The sequence below is a fragment of the Sapajus apella genome, unplaced genomic scaffold (genome assembly GCF_009761245.1).
Source record: "Sapajus apella isolate SASKATOON/1434 unplaced genomic scaffold, GSC_monkey_1.0 scaffold7, whole genome shotgun sequence".
NCBI classification, from domain to species: Eukaryota; Metazoa; Chordata; class Mammalia; order Primates; family Cebidae; genus Sapajus; species Sapajus apella.
This window is the reverse complement of record NW_022436947.1, coordinates 18727905-18749451: the sequence shown is the minus strand read 5'-3', so window position 1 is coordinate 18749451 and position 21547 is coordinate 18727905. Positions and strand designations below refer to the sequence as shown.

The window sequence follows — 21547 nt, the reverse complement described above, 5'->3', positions numbered from 1 at the left end:
GCACCAGCTAACACACCACCAGGAAATAAGTGAGGGATACACACGTGGACTCATATAAAGAAGGCATCCACGAAGGAGTAGAAATGTTAGGAATCTGTGGAAGATTAAGAGGCAGACTTGGAACTTTTGGAAGAGCTACATTGGGAAGACTGTTGGCGATATTCCTGTAAAGAAACAAACAACGTGGGAAGGGACCACCATAAGCAATAACTACAGATGGCCATGTGTAAAGTCAGAAGGTCAGGGTTGAAGAGGCAGGTGCTCTAGGGGCACTGGGTAATATACCTACTTGACAGGCTGCCACGTCTCCTGCTCAAAACCTCTGTGAATTGACTGGGCGATGGAAGACTCCATGAGATCCACGTAGCGGACAACCAAGGGTACAAAGATTTCTTGCAAGTGTTTGTGAAATTTTCCATTACACAAAAGTGCTGAAATAGCCAAGCAGAAACAGTGTTTGTCAGAGGGATAATATCAGACATTTGGAAAATATGGGCAAAAAAACCTTCTCCTGAGAGAGTGTGACACAGAACTAATAAAATGCAGATGAGAGTAGATCCTATCCCCCACACTGAATATCGTATCATGGAAATTGATCAAAAAGTGTAATTAGCCTTCTATATATGGCTGTCAAAACACAAGTAGATTATATCTCTCTACAATTCTCCTGGCAGGTGGTATGTTTTTATTTTCTAAGAGGTTTAACACATAGGCACATGACCACTCGCTGGAAATTCAAGGGAGCTGCCATCACCCCTGATGGTCCTGACACATGTAAATGCAGCAATTAAGCAGAGTTACAATCTCTGTGCTATGCTATGTATCACAGAGGAGCTAACCCTACTCAATTCTAAGTAAGCTTGTTTACTTGTGAGAGCTATTCTTGTTTAATTCACTAGGAGTGTGTCTGGGTGTTTGGGAATATCTATTTCGACTCATGAACATTATAGTTATTTGTGGACTTTCTTTTTAGTCATTCAATTTTTCATATCTATATTTAAAAACAGCACATCACATGGATTTTTCAGTTTTCGATTTGTCTTTAATAAATGGTAGTATGGAACATTCTATCTAAAATAGTCACAGAAGTCTTAGAATCTGTGCTACAAGACTGCTGGGCAAGGTACACTCACCTTTTTCAGGAGATGAATGTTTTCTATGCAGATAATGCAATTTTATTAAAAATATAGGTGAGTATGTGCCTAAGTTGCACCATGAAAAAACAGAGAATCTATAGGAAAACAGTAATGCTAAGTAATATTTAATAATTTATTTTAGATGCCAGTACTATAGATTATAAATATTTCTCAAAGAACATGTCCTAAGTCCCACTGTGGCCCTCAAAGTGAAAATGTGCTGATTTAAAAATATATTCTGTGGTCAGGAAAGGTATTTCCAAGACATGATATTTTTGTTGAATCTAAGTGACAGAAGAACCTTCCATGGAAGACTTAAAGTGGAGATTTTCAGGTAGGGGGAACAGCTAGAAAACAAGTTTTGGGGAAGAATAAGCTTGTGTCTTTGCAGTAAGTTGAAAGGCCAGAGTAACTGCAATAGGCTGAGGGATGGGTAGCCCATGGCGGGGGGTGGGAGGGGGTCTAGATCCTAGGACTGAGCAAAGAGTGATGCTCTTAGTGGGTGTGATGGGAAGCTTTATGATGCTTATGATTATGCAGAGGAGTGACATGATATGATCTCTCTGGCTGCTGTGCAGAAAATGGAGTAGGTAGCCAGGGCTAAAAACAGAGAAAAAGGTTAGTACTCAGTTCTTCACTGCAGTGGACTAGGTAAAGGATGATAGTGACTTTGACTAGGGTGAAAAGATAGAAGTTGGGGAAAAGTCAGTAATAGTTACATTTGCTTACAGTTACTAAATCTAATTACTAGGAACTCCAGTAGCAGTGTCTTATAAAATACTCAGTATGACAACTTCCCACATTATCTTCTTCCCAAAAGCCTAATAGTGTTTTAGATCTTGGGCAAAGTATATGATATTTATCACTGTGGAATGTATATGAAGACTCCCTGCAAACATTACTTTACGTGTTTCTCAAACTTGTCAGAGGCTGGACAACTACAGACACATAAATTAGTGTGGGAAGTAATTCTAAACACAGAAGGAAATACAACAGATTTTTTTCCACCTCTAATTGATACGGGTTAGTATTTTTTGTGGTTAAATAATCTTTTCCCAGCTCAGGTATATGCGGAAAGATTTCCCATTAAATTGCAAACGATAATCATATTTAATGATTGGTATCTTATTTAGGAGACTAATATTATCTTAATGATGTTTTCATTAGCACACTGAAAGAAGCTTTATTTATTCCTAGATATTTAATCATCGAGCTAGAAGGTACTATAGCTTCAATAATTCAGTTACTTTTACCAAATGCCATCTAAATAAGCATGCTAAACTTTAAGGATAAAATATTCTCACTCAAACCATCTCATTCACTGTAGTAGGCAAATTAAAAAATATACTGATATTTTAATGTATTGGGTCTCTACTTGGGAACTCTCATTCTCTCCTTCCTCCTCCTCACCCCTAGCATTTTTGGGGTACCAAGCACTATGTGAAGTCCTATATGGGCCTTATCTCATTTAATAATCACAAAAACTCTCTGAAGGAGGAACTAGTTTTTTTTTTTTTTTTAACTTATCAATAAGGTAACTGAGGCATAGAGAGTTTAGGATACTTGTTTAAGATGATTTAGTCATTAGTGGAACCAGAATTTGATATAAAAATTCCATGTTAACTTCTGTGGTATATAAAACTACCATTCCTCCCTCTGACATCCAATTAGTCATCAAGACCTGTGTTAACAAGACCTTAATAAGATATTAAGATACCCTTAATATCTTATTGTGCTCTCTTCATCACCACTGCAGTTGCACCAATCCGGCCTTCTCATCTCCTGTCTAGATTAATGCAATAATCACCTAATTTTAGGATCCTAAGTTTTCCTTTGCCAATCCATCTTCTCACAATCATCAGCAGAGGGGCTTGCTGAAACATAAAACTAAGAATGTCCTCTTAAGATTATAATTCTTTAGTGGCTCATTATGATAAGCTTCAAAAGCATGAGCATGGTATGAAAACTTTCCAAGGTCTGTCTTCAAGTTACTTCTCGTGCTCATTTCTGTTGCCTCACCTTTCCTTTCCTGTATGGTCATGATTCAATATACACTTGCTCCGCAAATCCTTTCTAGAAACGCTTCATTCTGCTGTCCTCTTGCCCAATTACTGGCTTCTGTTGTTTACTCTCTACCCTGGGCAGGTTTCCACCGTGGTTCCTATTATAAAAGTGGTCTTCATACTTGCTGACATATTTCTCGCTGCTTACAAGGATATAAGGTTCCCAAGACAGAAACTATGTCTGTATTCTTAGTTCCAGAAAAGTCCCTGGCTCAGAGCAAGTAATCAAGTGTTTGTTGGATAAACGAATACCTGAATACTAAGATTACTACATTATTATTCAGGAGCTTGTATTAAATGACACCTATAAAACCTATTGAGGCCTATGTATACCCCACATACTTTGTATAAAATATGGCATTAAATAATACTGCTATGACAAGTTCTATTTTTAACCCATATGTACATGATCAGACTGCAAAAAATTCTAATCAATATAAAAGTTGGTCATTTTCTGTTTCTTATTTTAATGAATGTGGCAAATAAAGGATTTTCTCTGGTCTGTTATGACTCTTGATAGCAAATGATTATATCCTGCAGAATTTAAAGGTTACCTATATTTCCTATGAACTACAAAATTCTAGCCAAAAGTTTGCTTAGAATTCAGCAGAGTTCTTTATTTGAAAAAAAAAAAAGTCAAACTATAAATCCACATTTGAAAGTTTTAGAAAACTGGCAGTATTATTTCTTTGGTAACTAGAGAGAAATGGGAAGGAGGGGGTGGGGGAGAAATGGGGGTGACAGACAAAGAGAAAATGATGGAGGGGAGAGGGAGAGAGGGAGTAGGGGAGAAAAGAGAGGAGAAGTAAAGGGAAATACACAAAGAGGGAAAGAAAGGAAAGAGAATATTTGGTTTCAAAAGACAAGCTACAGAAATATACACTATACTACACTTGTCTATGTAAATGTATGCTCCTTCCTTAGTTGCCCATATGGCAGCTTGCATTCCACTCCTATCAGACACTGTCAAAAGACCCTCTTAATATGTAGCCGGAGGCATCAGAGTAAGTGCTTCTATCTTCTCCATATGGTTTAATAAGGATAGGTTATGATTTGGGGCTGTCACCTGTCCAAATCAAGCATTTACAAGGCACCCATTACAACAGTTCATTCAAATAGGCCAGTTCTTAATGGAGCCTCATTGGAGAGCACTTCTGAAACCGTATCTAAGCATGTGGGAGTGAAAAGGCTGCTCAGAGTGAGTCTCAAAAAGTGATTACCACCTAAGGGAAAAACCAGCAACCACTTTTCTGATTAAAAAAAAAATAACTTTTTTCCCAAAAGATTGCATGTTTCCAAATATCATCTTGTTAGAAAATAATGAAGCATCAATGACATTGAGCCCTATGGTACAATCAGAAATGGCAAAAAGAAAACAAATGGCTTAAATATAAGCTAAACTCAGGATGCAATATGCCCAATTATTTTGAAAATCCCCAATAAATTATTTATTAGTGTTGATTATTTTCATACCAAAAAGTCTTACATTTACAAAAGTACTTGTCATAGGCTTTTAGCAGTAAGATTTCAACGGAGAATTGAAATTTAAACTATGATCCAATTAATAACAATTGCTGAGACAATAATCACTGGGTAAAATAAAGAATAAGCAAATAAAAGAATTCATGTATTGCTTTTAGGGTAAAAATATACTGTTGACTCTTAAACCCATATAATCCAATTTTATATTGCCCATCCTTTTCCAATTAGCCAGATTTAGTGGATTACTAGAAAGAATGATTTTTCTCCTTAAACTTCTAATTAGGCATTTCAGAAGAAAACGAGTAATTCATGACCAGCAAAACAAACAGACAATACCAACCACAAAATCAACAGACTTTGCCATAAAACAATTATTTAAGCAACTACAAATTGTATCAACCCTGAGCAATACAAGCACGGCGGACTAAGAAAATTAATACGTTGCTCTCCATGTTGACAAATGCATATAATGAAGACCCCCATCACAAAAAATATGAACATTGGCTTCAGAAGAAAAGCCAGGAGAAGTGCAGACTAGAACAACATTATGTAAAAGGAAAACATGCTTGCTTGCCTGCACGCATACGCTGTGTGCTCTCTCTCTCTCTTTCTCTCTCTCTTCTTCCCTCCTTCCCTGACATCTAGGAATAGCACTCAGCTAAGAATTTGGCAAATTAAGCAGGTGTTCAATAAATGTCTGATTATTGAATAAATATTAATAAAAATCTACCTCCTAAGGGAAACTCTGAGAGCATCTCATTTAAGTAGAATAGGAAACACATTGGATTCTATTTTCCTTTTAATTAAAAATTTGATAAGTAATTTTATAGTTTGGTAATATTAATGTATACATTAACCACCAGAGTAACCCCTACAACCATACCCAGCTCTTCCTTTTCCCTGGGGTATTTGCTAATATATATTCATACACATGTATGTCTAACTAGGGAGGGAAAGTGACAAGAAGTGATAGAACACAGCTGTTACAATGTTTCTTACTTTTTGGGCAACAAATCCAAGTTTAAAATTATAATGAAAAAATTTCATAGGATGGCACACAGAATTTGAGTTATACGTCTACAATATATTGTGTCAATTTATTTGTGTATATATGTGTGTCTCTTCCACTAGATTTTAAGTTTTTCAAGGAGAGGAATCATTTCTTATTCATCCACACATTTGCACGGGGCCTAGGATTTGTAAATTATAGGCATTAAGCACTTGTTTCTTGTGAGATTAATTCAGGAAAGTCAATAAAACCTTAACCAAAGCTTATAAGACAAAGATAAACAAAGAAGTCTTATGGTCCAGCAGTCCTCATGCTGTTTTATATGAAATTATTTAATATTAAAGGCAAATGGAAAAGCCTGTAATTTTACTCAAGCTATGCCCAGCCTTCTAATCTTTGAGTTAATGTCCCACAATACTTGCCCCATCCATGTGAATGATTGAGTATAGCTATTGATAATCAATAACTCTCTCAATGGTGGGCTTCTTGATGCCCATGGTTTTCAGAAGTTACAGGTGTTCCTGTTAATCTGTTACAAAAACATACTGGCATTTTACAGTAGGTTATTATCTTTAAGCCACTAAACCCTAAGAAAATATAAAAAGCAGATTAAAATGTTTAAAAAGTCTACAAGTAGTAAAGAAATTAGAGCAGGCCGGGCATGGTGGCTCACACCTGTAATCCCAGCACTTTAGGAGGCTGAGGTGGGCAGATCACCCGAAATCAGGAGTTTGAAATCAGCCTAACCAGCATGGATAAACCCTGTCTCTATAAAAAATACAAAAATTAGTGGAGTGTGGTGGCACATGCCTGTAATCCCAGCTACTTGGGAGACTGAGGCAGGAGAATTGCTTGAATCTGGGAGGTGGAGGTTGTGGTGAACTGAGATCTTGCCACTGCACTTCAGCCTGGGCAATAAGAGCAAAACTCCATCTCAGAAAAGGAAGGGAGGAAGGAAGGGAGGGAGGAAGGAAGGGAGGGAGGGAGGGGAAATTTGAGCGATACTGTGGAATTCAACCGAGGGGAAAAAGGTAGTGACTCCTTGCTTTTATATTTCCTTTACTATGCTGGTCATTAAAACAAATTCTGACGCACAATTTTGAATTCAATCAACTCTGGGGATGAGAGTTAAATACATTTTCACATTTTGACACTTATTTCATCATTTGTAAAGTCCAAACTTACAAAAGTAAGCTGACACACACAGCTTTGCTGTAATCTAGATGTTATACCCTTTCTGCTTTGTCCCTGGTATATGTATATCCAGATATATCTATAAACACCAAGTCGTGAATTTCAGATGCACAGTTCATTTAAGCACTTCAAACAGAATAACATGCAGGTGTCAGCCTTCCATATTTCAAAGCTTGAAGATTAACCTAATATACAATATGGTGACCTAACAGTTCTTCATTTGAAAGAAATCTGAAAAATAATCTCTGATACAGCCTAAGTGTGAGAATAACCCAGCGGGATTTCCACCTCTTCATTTCTTAATGAGTTTTTTGATAATGAGAGGTGACTTTGCCAGTCACTCTGGGCTCTATTATGGCTAATTTGACTCCACTTCACTCTCCTTGTTAATTATTAACACTAGCCTTTTTATCCTCATGAGACCACATTCCAATTTTTCCTTTTTCGATTTTTATGAGCCCATCTTTATGAAGGTGAAAGTCTTGGAGAACAGGTTTTCACTTAGTGTAGAGCTGGAACATTTATTATTCGTTTAGGCAGAGACGCTGTGACATTGATTATATAAGCACGGGTGTTCTTTGGGATGGCTTTAATGTGTTAGCAATGTGAAAAGGTTGTTAATTAAAGAAGCAGCACTGTGGTATTTTTCAGCTGGGAATCAGTTCCCAATAGAATGATCATTTGCCACTTGCTAGCATATCCACAGATTAAAAGGTGACTAGCTCCAAGGGTTTCCCTTTCAGTAGTGCTTAAAGAAATGATTTGTGTCATTTGCAGACGGCTTTCATTTGTTAGAATCAGTCACTTGCCTTATCTGTTATTGACAGAACAACTGTGGAAAGAGCGTGGAAGGGTAGAATCTGTTTGTACTAGCTTTATAGTCACTCAGTATCATTGAACTATCATGCTAATTACTTCATTATGAAAACATTTATCTTCCCTCAATTTTAATACATCTCTCTTTCAAAATTATTTCTTTAGATAGCATTTAAAGTGACTGCCCATTAAATTATCTCTTTAGTAGGGAAAGGGATTGGGGTGGATGAAGGCAGGGTGGAGAGCAAAACGAAGAGCTTGGTCTTTTTTGGCCAGAAATGTAGGCTGAGTTTGTTTTCATCATCAGTCTTGCTCTGGGAATCAGTGAGTGAATCTGTGAGGGGTGAGAGATTGGGGACAGTTGCTAAAATTGTGGTGCAGCTGGTGCTCTTCCCTTGAGGAAAACCACATGTCATCTCCAAGGGTTCTTAAAGGTATGACTTTCCCTAATCACGGCTAACTGTAAGGAAAGAAGGAAAGGCACACACCGCAGGCAGATGCTTTTCTCTCCTTAAAACAGAAACCAAATTTGCTGTCTTGAACCTTCCCTCACTAATTAGTTCAATCCCTAGAATTCTTGTCACAGATGATTCCTAACATACATGCTAAGACCACATGTATGGTCCTTTCTGATAACCAACTCCCTTCCTCTGTCCCCCACAATACAATGCCCTTATAAACTTTTCTGTTTACCTCTCTACAAGGAGGAGCTGTTTTTCTCAGCTGTTTTTCTTGCTAATTAAAAACTAAAAGTTCAAGGACTCTCTTGTCTTCCTTAAAAATGTTCTATTATTTTATAAATACCCCCAGAATCTGCTTTTGGTAAGTGAAATGAGATGTAACAGGAGACCCAGCAGTCAGGCTGCTACTCACCTCTGTCCCTAACTCCCTGCAGTCAAGCCCCCACCCGCGCCCCCAATTCCTGCCTCTAGGCATTAGGTTTCCTTAGCTAGAAAATGAAGAGTTTTGTTTAGAATCCCTTCCATACTCCAAAAGATAAAAAGCTATTGTTAAACATCGAATCATAAAACTTTTAATATAAGGAAGATAAGTAACCTATTAGGACATCTGAATTATTCATGAACCAGCCCCCAACATAGATATAAAGTTTTCAAGCCACTAATAAAGTGCAAATTCTAACTAATATCTCCATTAGTTTGAGAGATCGTAGTAATTTCAAATTTTGGGAAAGCAAACATAAATATGCAACATTATTAGTAAGGAATCACAAACTGTTTAAAACTCATATATAATCAGCAGCTTATTTTGCATAACACACTGACTTATACCCATGTAAGCAAGCACTGTTTTTCAACAAATTAACTCCCTTCCCAGGACTGGACATTCAGAGCTCTCTGTCCTATTACCTTTGTCTAGTTGTAAAGTTGTAATTATTTGGAATTTAGACAATAACTCTAATTGGGTCAAACTGGTAAAAACCATAATGCTATAGCCACAATGTAAGAATTTCTTTTTCTTTCAAGGGGTACAAAAAGAAGTGCAATATTTTTTCATAGTTTTCCAAAAGGACAATTTGGGGGCAGCTGCAGGTTGACATTAAACATTTGAGTAGAATTCACTAAAACACTCAGTATCTAAGGAATGTAATAAAACAAACACACAATTATTAACAATGGTCTTCACTATTACCAAGGGTGATATTAACAGCTAGAAGAATTATGTTTTACCGACTACTCAGTGGTGTTGATTTTAGATGGAAACTTGTGAGTTTGGGATTAAAGTCACTGCATTTTATTTCAGTTCCCCAGATCACACCACACTCTCAGTACCAAAAGGAAATTATGGCACTAGGGAACTTTTCTGTTTAACTCTCTACATGGAGGAGCTGCTTTTCTCAGAATTAACTGATGTTTTCTAAAATCTACAAATCACCATAAAATAAAAGCCAAGGTCTAGACTTATCCTCAAAATTGACAGTGCCTGAAAGAGATCAGTAATAAACGCTTCTCTATTTTGACTGAGTACTGTACAACAAAATAGCATAAGATGATATGTAACCAATGTTACAGAAATGGTTAAATCAGAAGAGAGATATAAAACACATTTAATACGTGAAATAAATATTTGTAAATATGGTTGAAAATTATATTTTATAGTTCTAACTATGAAAATCATGTAGTTCTAATTTATTGTCCCACAAATTTACATTGAATTGAAAAAACTCTTCTTGAAAATAAATATGAAAAGATCTTAATTCACTGGAGTTGTAATAGAGGTTCTCCAACAAGACTTCCAAGAAATCCACAATATATTTTGTTTTCTCTATAAAAAATACGATATTTTGAATAAGTTAAATTATTCACCATCTTAATTAATTGCTTGATGGTGAACATTAATAAATGCCTCATTTTTAAATAATCCCCAAGATACATCTAAGTATGTTTGATTCTTGAGTTTTCATTCGAATGGAGAAAACAGTGTTAAAAAATATCCTACTTATTTATTCTCATTGAGGGGACTTAATGCATAACATATATATATATATATATATATATATATATATATATTTATTTATTTATTTATTTTTGGCAGCAGATTTATTGTTATACATTTGTCTTAAGATAATATTAAAACCCTGACTGTAATTTCATAGCAGAAAATGAATGATGATAGATGATTGGGAAAGAAAGAGAGTCATTTCAAGATTATTAGCTGGTAGGAGGGAACCAAATTGGAACTTAAAAACTGGCTGAGGGACAGGTGCGGTGGCTCACACCAGCAATCCCAGTACTTTGGGAGGCCACAAGGGGTGAATCACTTGAGGTTACGATTTTGAGGCCAGCCTGAACAACATGGTGAAACCCTGTCTCTAATAAAAATATAAAAATTAGCTGGGAGTGATGGTTCATGCCTGTAATCCTAGCTACTTGGAGGCTAAAATATGAGAATTGCTTCAACATGGGAGGTGGAGGTTGCAGTGAGCTGTGATAGTGTCACTGCACTCCAACCTGGGCAATGGAGCAAGCTCTGTCTCAAAAACAAACAAACAAAAACCCAAAAACAAAAAACAAAACCTGTCTGAGGATAATTTGCAGAAGGAATGATTCACATATGAATAATTATATGTGGGTTTATTAGCAACCACTGAAAGGACAACTTACGGTTGAATCTCAGGTAGGAATTCTATGTTTAGTTCTTTGTCTTTATAAGAGCATCTTTGAAAATGAAACAAAATTGGACAGGAGAATGAGTAAGACTAATAAAATCTCAAATATTTATTTATCATCTATTATATGTGAGTTATCTTTTAGTGCTCACTCACAATGACACTGTTGGTGCTATTATTTTCCTTCTTTTATAGATAAAGCACCTACAGTTTGGAGAGGTTAAGCTATTGTCAAAGGTCAAGTAGTAAGTGCCAGAGAGATGTGAATCTGTCTGGCACCAAAACTCACATTGTTAATTACACTAACATGATAGCTCTCTTACTAGAACAGAGGTTTTTAACCTGGTATCCTAAATTTAGGATGTCCATGGAAAGTACTATATTACAATGATTTCATATTTGTGTGATCTCCCCCCCGCTCCCAGTTTCATCACAGACTTAAAGGGGTGAACGACCGAAGAAAGTTAAGAAACTCTGGACTAGATCCATGAACAAAACCAATAAAGACTTTTTTTTTTAAACAAAGACAACTATAAAAACATGAATTTAGGTTTACAACCAGAAAGATATAGCAGTGGTCTTCTGGGAAGAGAGAGGAAAAAACACATGCAGTTTTAGAATGTAAAAAGTACTAAATAAAGTATAATAAAAAAAATTCTAAATGTATTAACAGCGTGAAGAAAGTTCCTTGGACATTCAGAGCAGCCTTGGGCTGCAGGAAGACAGGGAAGAAGTAAGGCACCTCTCATTTGGGTCTGGGTTATTCAGGTCACATGTTGTTCTGAGTACCATACTCCAGAACAACACTGAGAAATGGAGTGAGGTCTATTCAGGGTTAAGGTGATGAGAATGGCAGTGGGCATGGAAAGCCTATCATAAGATAGAGTTGTTTTATATGAGAATAAAGAGTAGCAGAAGAAAATACATGATAGAAGACAACTGTAACATTGATCAAAGAGAATGGGTCAGAACCAGAGGCTAGGAGGAGGCAGAGTTCACCTTGGTGCATCATGACAAGAATTTTATTCAATAGGGAATTAGTGACCTCATGGGTCACTTCAAGTATTGAAATAAAGACTGTCAATGGGAACCAAACTTGAGACTAACTAAAAAAAAAAAAAAAAAAAAAGCATCACAGAAAAGGCCTAGGAATCTGAATGGTAAAATCTTGATAAAAAACAAAGTTTATATTGTTTGCTAGAGGACCTGTAAAAGTTATTACTGAATTGAGAATAAAAGTCTCAATTGAGAGCCTTTACAAGCTCCTTAATTTCTTTCTTTCTTTCTTTTTTTTTTTTTTTGAGACAGAGTTTCACTCTTGTTGTCCAGGCTGGAGTGTCATGGCGCGATCTTGGCTCACTGCAACCTCCACCTCCCAGGTACAAGCAATTCCCCTGCCTCAGCCTCCCAAGTAGCTGGGATTACAGGCATGCGTCAACACACCTGGCTAATTCTTTTGTGTGTGTATTTTTAGTAGAGATGGGGTTTCTCCATGTTGATCGGGTTGGTCTCAATCTCCTAACCTCAGGTGACCTGCCTGCCTCGGCCTCCCAAAGTGTTGAGATTACAGGCATGAGCCACCATGCCTGGCCCTTAATTTCTAAATACTGAATGAGCAAGTCATACCACATAGCAATATCTGCCTATCATCTGTAGAAATGAACTGACTCTCAGGCCAGCAATATTACCAAGATGGATTTAAGTAGGAGCTTTAACATAACATGATTTCTAGAATAATGAATTATTAAGGTGTCTTTCAAAGATGTAAATGTTCTCAAGTACTTTAGAAATGCCAGCCTTTGAAGATTTTAAGTTTCATAAGGTACGATAAGGTTCATAAAGAAGGGTGCCTAGGTTATCAGACCCCAAAGAAGGCAGGAGGATGGGAATAATAGAAACTTCAGAGCCCAGTGGGATGTGGAAGTGTCCCCGGGCTCCCTTAGTCTCTGGCCTGACATAATTGGGCAGGCTAAGCAAACCTAAATGTTACCCATTTGAACTCTTGTTGTGGCGGTGCTGGAACACTGTAAAAATGCATTGACATTCAACATTCTCCTGCCCCTCCCCATTTCACATACTAAAGAAAACATAAGTGCTCACTGTCATTTCGGAGGAAATTATTAAGCAGTTGGAAAAGAGGAAAACTATCCCAGGAGTCTTGTGGTTGAGCCTCTAGTGCAGTGTCCATATCCACGGTAAATAAAGCCCAAAATTTCTCTGCATGTTCAGCCAACAAATCAGGCCACCAGGCAAACGCCTACAAAAGGATAAAAACATAAAGGACAGAAACAGTTTACTTTTTAGAAACATGCGCAAGTACTGTGCTAGCTGAAAATATTTGATAACATGTCTTAGTTTCACAAACAAGCATGATAAACAAAAGGTAATATTTTTTAACCTGAGAAAAATTTTATAGGCACATAACACATTTAAATCATATATTTGGCACTGATTAATGAAATATAAAATAGAAAATTATAATGTACAAGGACATTTATTCCTTTATAAAAGAAATACATGCTTAGTTTACAACATTTAGAAAATACATAAAACAAAAAAATTGCATCTCACAATTTAAACGTATTTATTCTGATTTTTTGATGAATTTATTTCTAATATTTCTTTTTTTTCTGTGAATAGAAACATTAAAACATTTGGTATCACACTTTATAATATTTTCATATGATTTCACTTTTAATAACAGCATAATTTTCCACTATAAGGATATACTGTTATTTATTTACATATTCCCCAATTAAAATGGCTGTTTTCAACTTTTTGCTATTCTCAATGATATTGTGCTAAATATCTTTACATAAAAATCTTTGAATATAGTACTGATTATTTCCTTAGGATAAACTTCTAATAAGTACTGGATTAATGGGTATGCATTTTAGAGTCTTCACACATTGCAAATTGCTCTTTACAAAAAGTGTTTGCTCACATCTATTCTCCATTCAGCATCCAGTCATCACTTCATTTTTTTTTTTTTTTTTTTTTGAGATGGAGTTTCACTCTTGTTGCCCAGGCTAGAGTGCAATGGCGCATTCTTGGCTCACCACAACCTCTGTCTCCTGGGATCAAGCGATTCTCCTGTCTCAGCTTCCCAAGTAGCTGGGATTACAGGCATGTGCCACCACACCCAGCTAATTTTTTGTATTTTTAGTAGAGACAGGGTTTCACCATGTTGGCCAGGATAGTCTCGATCTCTTGACCTCGTGATCCACCCGCCTTGGCATCCCAAAGTGCTGGGATTACAGGCGTAAGCCACCGTGCCTGGCCCATTTCATTTATTTTTTTGAGACAGGGCCTCACTCTGTCACACAGGCTGGAGTGCAGTCGGTTGATCTCAGCTCACTGCAACCTCTGCTTCCCAGGTTCAAGTGATTCTCACGCCTCAGCCTCTCAAGTAGCTGGGAGCACAGGTGCATGCCACCATGCCTGGCTAATGTTTTTGCATATTTTTAGGAGAGATGGGGTTTCACTATGTTGGCCAGGTTGGTCTCCAACTCCTGGTCTCAAGTGATCTGCCAGCCTCGGCCTTCCAAAGTGCTGAAATTACTGGTGTGAGCCATGGCGCCTGGCCTCAAATATGAATTAGATTATAACAGGAAGAGAGCAACCTCAAAAAAGTGAATTGCAAAATTTTGACACACCGTTTTTCTTAAGAACGTTTCATGTTTATAAACATTTCATATTTCAAGTTTATAGTGAATATGGCCTTAAAATAATAGATATAAAATAATAATTAGTAACTTTAAAAAATTGCCATGTAATTAGTTAGCAGATGGTAAAAGTTGACTTAAGGAAGAAGTAGTATAAATAATAGATGTAAGAGTTAGGGACATATTATCACCTGGCTCAATGCTGTGACCAATATATGAATGTAAAAACTGGTTAAGAATGGTATGCATGATGAAAATTGAGCATATTGTTTTTTGCAAATATTATCTTTGAATATTTTTTGGTTAAATATCTGATAAAATGGGTATATGACATAATATAAAAACACACAAAAGGCCGGGTACAGTGGCTTACGCTTGTAATCCCAGGGTTGATCACTTGAAGTCAGGAGTTTGAAACCAGCCTGGCTAACGTGGTGAAATCTGGTCTCTACTAAAAATATAAAAAATTTGCTAGGCATGGTGGAGGGCGCCTGTAATCCCAGCTAGTCTGGAGGCTGAGGCAGGTGAATCGCTTGAATCTGGGAGGCGAAGGTTGCAGTGAGCTGAGATTGTGCCATTGAATTCCAGCCTGGGTAACAAGAGTGAAACTCCTTCTCAAAACACACACACACACACACACACACACACACACACACACACACACACACTACATGATTTCATTACACAGATCTTGCTCCTACCTTTTGTAGCCTATAGTGGTGACAAAGAAAAGAAAAACCTGAGATTCCCAACTCTGAGTAGAGCAGCATAGAAAAATGCAGAACTGCAAAGAGACATTTTCAAAATCTCACTTCCAGTTCACAGCCAATATCTTTGCAAAAGGTTAAAATTAAGAAAGTAACAGTCATGTTAGCTCAGGATTGTTTCAGGACTCAGAAAAATTCCTAAAGGTCTTCTTAACATTAACTTGGAAGACAGAGGCCGGGTCAGGAATGAAATAAAATGGAATATACATTTTTTTTTTTGTTAATTTTTACTAAATAGCTTGAGGTTGGCAAGATTTTGCCATCAACTAGAAAGTCATTGTCTTGCGGGAGTATATATTTATGTCTCAATTTGTACTCCTGATGATGCCATTCTTAATGAATGTATCTGTGATGAATGCCTCTTCTAATGATGGCTAGAGAAAGCTTTAAGCAATCAATTGTCCTTGAAAATGAAAGCAACAGTTGCAGTTACCTTGAGAACACAGGGTCTAGTCTACCACTTTTCCTCTTCTCTTTCTTGCCATCCTGCCCTGGGTTGGTAGGAAGATGAGGGGCTCTATAATTCCTTCCCTAGGGTATTATTTCCTGCAGGGTGGCTAAGTTTCAACAGCATCAGGGTCTCCACCAGGGAGGTGCATCTGTCAGAGATGTATCAGTCTACAGAAATGCATCCATCTACAGAGTACTAAACAGAAGTCATGATTATCTGGGTTAAAGTTCTTTTGGCTCTAATGCTAAGCCACTAATTAGTGTAAATGAGATGGCAGAGGCAGAAGGCAATGTTTAATTTGTTTAAGAGGGAAATACAAAACAAGGTTTTATTTTAAGTCCTTTAGCTTAAAAAATTTCCTACTGGCCAGGCACAGTGGCTCACACCTATAATTCCAACACTTTGGGAGGCCAAGGAGGGCCGATCACCTGAAGTCAGGAGTTCAAGACCAGCCTGGCCAACATGGAGAAACCCCATCTCTACTAAAAATACAAAAATTAGCCAGGCATGGTGGTACACACCTGCAATCCCAGCTACTAGGAAAGCCTGTTTTTTAGTAAATGTAGTTTACAATGTTAGCAGGTGAAAATGAACTCTGAACCTAGAAGCAGAGTACTGAGCTTTTAAACTTAGTGGTGATACTTGAGTGATAATGGGCAAATCAGTTCTGTGGGTGGGTGGATTTCCATTTCTTTATCTGCAAATTGGCAATAACAATACTTACCCTAACCTCTCCCAGCATTGTTGTGAAAATCAAATAAATATAAACGTTTCTTGCTGTACTAATGTAATAACTGAATATTGTGATCAGTAATTACAAATATGTGTTGAAATTCATACAAATCTTAAGTGTTTTAAAAATAATGTCCAATATGAATTAAATGGTATTTATGTGCCAAGTACTGTTCTAAAGGTTTTATAAACGTCATCTTACTTAATCCCCCAAACAACTGTTTCAGGTAGATGGTATAATTATCCTGACTTTATAGGTTACCAAACAGAGCTTAAATAGCCCAAAGTCATATGGTTGGTAGATAACAAAGCAATGATTTGAATCTAAGTCAGCTGGAATCTAGAGACCAAGTCCTTACACATATAGTGCCTTCTTAAGAGAGACACATATGGAACATTACCTATCATCTCTCTCTCTCTCCATCCATCCATCCATCCATCCATCCATCAATCATCAGCACATCAGATCACTGTTAATGTCTTTTAATTTATGGTCTAATTTCTTTACATAATTTCTAATTTTTATTAAAGCCTGAGGCTTTTGATGATGATGATGATTATTATTATTATTATTATTATTATTATTTGAGGTGGAGTCTTGCTCTGTCACCCAGGCTGGAGCACAGTGGCACAATCTCAGCTCACTGCAACCTCCGCCTCCCAAGTTCAAGTGATTCTCATGCCTCAGCCTCCTGAGTATCCTGGATTACAGCCGCCCACCACCATGCCCAGCCATTTTTTCTATTTTTAGTAGAGATGGGGTTTTGACACATTAGCCACACTGGTCTTGAACTCCTAATTTCGGGTGATCCACCTGCCTCAGCCTCCCAAAGTGCTGGGATTACAGGCATGAACCACCAGGCCCGGCTTTGATTATTTTTATCCTCAAAATATAATAAAAATTTATAATTTAAAATAAAAATGGAAGATGGCTGCCGAAATGAGCAAAAACAGTGAACCTGACTTTGAAATGTATTTTGTGCTTGTTTACTCCCCAAAACAAGATTAGTTTGCAATCCTGTACCTTATAGATGATCCTAAAGGCCTTGGAGACAATCCGGTGTCTATAGCAACCCCTGCCCCTGCCACACACATACACACATACTCACTTACACAGCCACATGATTCTGAGGGCCAAATACTAGAATGATTTAAGTTCTCTTAAGGGACAGGTAAAATAAACAGGTAACACCACAACTATTGTCTAACTAATCATAAGTTTTTACAACTCCTGTGATTCACTGATAATCAGGTTCATAAACATAGATATAAGCAATAACCAAATGAGATAATGAGCTGAAAATGCTTCAAAACATATGAGAATATAAAGTATTATCCTCATTCTTATATATTTAAAAATCAGTAAATAATGAAAAACATTTTTGGTAGAGCATTCATGCCCAGGCAATTGCTTTTGAGAATCACTGCTGAAAAGGGAATTCTACTTCTATACCCGAGCCATATGAAAGCCACTTGTTGGTCATCCTCTTCCAAGATGAGGCATATTTGTTGGTCTAGAGGCTAATATAACCTTAAATTTAAACCCATCCTAAAAACGGTTTATCTCACTGACTATTCAGATGGAAACAATGTGCAATTGAGGTCATTTCACCTGTTGGGATTATTGTAATCTAGTCAGTAGTAGACAGTAAATAGATTTTGTTCATGTTCAATTCTTTTGTATAATCACACTTTAATATATTCCTTAGGCATGCATGCCAGTTGGAGAGGAATAAGGATACACATGAGCAAAAATAAATTTAAAAAAATCAAATACTCTTTCTCTTTACATTAGAATCCAATCAGAAGCATAATTTGGTTCAGATACTGATGTTTGTGAACTCTCACTGTCCAGGCTCTGTTGTTGATCCAGCCCAGCAAATGAATCAACCATTTGCAGTGAACTGAGAGCTGTGTACATTGCAAATACCAAATTACTGCCAAACAACCTTTTTTACCATGGTGGAATGGATATGGTGGATGACATCATATTTAAAATATTTTAGGGATCTTAAGTCAATATTTTGCTGTAATAATAAGCAACCAAGTAATGATTTGAGTTGTGCTCATATTGTTCATGGTCTGTCCTTCTCATCCTTTCTACTGATATTCTCAGCACTCCTTCCATCTCCCTTAGGCAGAGACCTGGGATATACCAGAGTACAAGGAAAGAAGAGAATGACAGAATGGAAAGGGACATCTCCAGGCTTGCATTGTGATCACCACCCCATGTATCTGCATTCCTGTTTTAATGCTTCGGTTCAAGTCTGTCAGCAGAACCAAGGCAGGACAATCACTCCTGCCTTTCTACTTAAATTGCAAAACAACAATGCGGTTTACTGGAAAACGTCCAGGTCTGGAGTCTGGCCTGGGTCTTCACCCAGTCACTCACTAGCTGTGCACTTCTGGTGAGTTGCTCAACTTTCCTGGGACTGTTTTCTTATCAGCAAAATGCTGTGTGTGGAAAGGGCACACTGGTGAGATACTATGGCTTTTCCAGCAGGCATCTGACACCTCCTGGCTCTGTCAAAGCATGCAGCTTTTGGATGGAGAGTTGTCAGATTCATTTGCCTAAAATATCTGGTCAGAGATGGTCTGGTCACCGAAATGTGGAGGCAGCCTTAATGATTTTCTGGAAAGAAACTTACATTATCTTTCTAAGGAGAAAACACAGGAATTCTGCAGAAAAGCCTGAGAAGAGAGGTCGAGGGGCCTTCAGAGAGAAGGGAAAACTGCCTGATAAGTTACTGTCAAAGATCTGAAGGACATAAAACCTGCTTAACTGAGAAATTGTTGAAGGATAGAAACAACCTCTTTGCCCTGTAAAGCAAACTGCCACTGTGGAGAGAGGTAGAATGAAAATAAAAGGAACTGACACGTGAGCCACTTGAAGGTCTCTTTGAGGCAGATACATTAACCTCCACCAAGGGAGCTGAGTCAGGTGCTCTTTCATGGAGCAAAGGAACTCTAGCTTGAACATCTGGCAAAATAAGTATCAGTGCAGAATGCAGTCCACCAATTCACTCTGGAAGTCAGTTCAATCTTGTTCAGAGAAAAAGTGAGATTTTCTTGTTGTTGTTATTGTTGTTGTTGTTTTTTAAAGGACAAAAAACAACCAAAGACACAAACCAAATATCAAAATCCCTTCAGTCATGATGGCCATCAGTAATTATGCATGCAATTATTATAAGATACATGTACCAAACAGTATAACAACAATTAGCACATTCAAAGAAAAACAGACATTCTTTAATTTCAAAGAAAAGACTAATTGGCTAAAATGAACTACAATCAGAGTAGATTGTATTTTAAATTTACATAGAAGAGATATCCTATGCTAATATAATAGTGGAAATCATTTACTCACCTCTCTTCCCTGAGGGTTTCCAAGAATTTGGAAGCATTGCAGAGTAGAACAATTGCCATAATGTTACAAAGCATCTTTAAAAAGGTCATGATACTAGTCCCACATTTCAGCATATCGTATAGTGATATTTATGAATAATGATTATCTCTATTTAATAAAGTCACCTGTATTCCGTGGATTAGTAAATCATATATACATTTTAATTGTGTTTGGGTACATTATACTTTGACAAACATTTTAGTGATTGCATGAAGTACAAATAACATTTAATTTTTAGTTTTTGTAAAATGTTTGAGAATATTAGATATACCTGTTTTGCTGGAATATATACTGCAATTGAATATCCAATTATTAATAGATGTTTTAATTCAAAAAATCTGAATACTCTGACGATAATGCCTTTTAACAAAAGACAAAGACAAAACATATATATATTTTATCATATAATCATTTTCATTGTAACATAGCTGTGGTATCAGCCTAGAAAAAACCTCCTGGGAATTCATTTCAAATTATTGAAGCAGCTGTTTCTTCAGTTTAAAATAAAATATCCATAACAAGTTCACACATGACAGATGCAAGTTAAAAACTAGATTCCACAGTGTGAGCTAAAAGCAGATGTTTTGAATGATCATATTTATAACCAGATATGATCATATTTATAACCAGATACAATAAATCTTAGTTACCTATAGCAAGAATTCATGAATACTCTTTTCTATGAAATGGCTTAAAATGTAGTTCCTGTAGTTTCTTAGATCTTTTGGAACCAGGCTTCATTAAATGCAAATATCCCATAAACTCATAGGTATCTAGTCTTTTTATTCTTGCCTATTTCAAGGATAAAAGCACTGTTAGGGCACTGACATTTATTATATTTATTTAATGCTATACATTTTCCCTATCCAACTCAAAGTCAGAAAATTCTTTTGTTTCTGTGAATAAACTCATGACTATTAGAGTGAGAATTTCAAGTCTCAGAATAAGCAGTTTTCCTGGTGAAAAGCCACTCCAAATATTTAGTGAATGGTAATATTCAATTAGAACTTTAAAAAATTATAAGCAATGCAGGTTTGGTGAAAATTTAAACAAGTGAAAAGTTTGACATAAGAGTGAAAGCCTAGGGTTATCAACCATACAATTATGATTGTCTTCTTCTAAAATTTTGTTTTATAGTGTATCACAAATTTCCCACTTCCAAGTTGATTAACTTACATTTCTAAACCAAAGTAATCATGGCATAGGGGAAAAGCACGCGATGCGGTGTTGTAAGACGGGTTTGTGTTCTGTCTTTGCTTCTTACCAGTTACGCATCCTTGGACAGATCCCATCGGTGTTTGTTGTCAGGAATAAACACGAAAGTATACACACACACAATTGCTTTGTAATATATGGGAGTTACGTTTTTAGAAAATTCACATATGCTCTCATATGTGAATGTACAATGGCATGTACAATGATGCAGTGAAACACTGCTTATCATTGGTGCTTATTCATTAAATATTCAGATATGTATCAAGACTATGAGCAGGCCACTTATTCAATGTAGCCCCCACCACAGCAAAGCCTTACATATAGCTTTATACTACAGTGAAAACAGGTCATCACCTCTGCATGATGCTCTTCATTCTGCTGCAAGACTTCTATGCAGAGCTCTGCTAGATGAAGAATCTCTTCCAGTTTTCTAGCAGGAGATGCCTGGCTCATGGTCTCTATATGAAAAAAAATCATAATCATG

At 36.8% G+C, this 21547-nt stretch overlaps 1 protein-coding gene across 22 annotated transcripts in view; it reads right to left on the bottom strand.

The window, feature by feature from the left end:
- CADPS2 (calcium dependent secretion activator 2) overlaps nucleotides 1–21547 on the bottom strand; it is a 508211-nt gene that overhangs the window by 31225 nt on the left and 455439 nt on the right. For 8 of the 22 annotated variants that reach the window (XM_032276131.1, XM_032276127.1, XM_032276128.1 and 5 more), the window contains 5 exons: nucleotides 21418–21521; nucleotides 19810–19818; nucleotides 12928–13084; nucleotides 290–431; nucleotides 45–164 (listed from right to left, as the gene is read on the bottom strand). In XM_032276131.1, coding sequence (XP_032132022.1) covers nucleotides 45–164; nucleotides 290–431; nucleotides 12928–13084; nucleotides 19810–19818; nucleotides 21418–21521 — 532 coding nt within the window. The remainder of the gene's footprint in view (nucleotides 1–44; nucleotides 165–289; nucleotides 432–12927; nucleotides 13085–19809; nucleotides 19819–21417; nucleotides 21522–21547) is intronic. The other 14 variants (XM_032276147.1, XM_032276144.1, XM_032276140.1 and 11 more) reach the window with 3 other exon arrangements.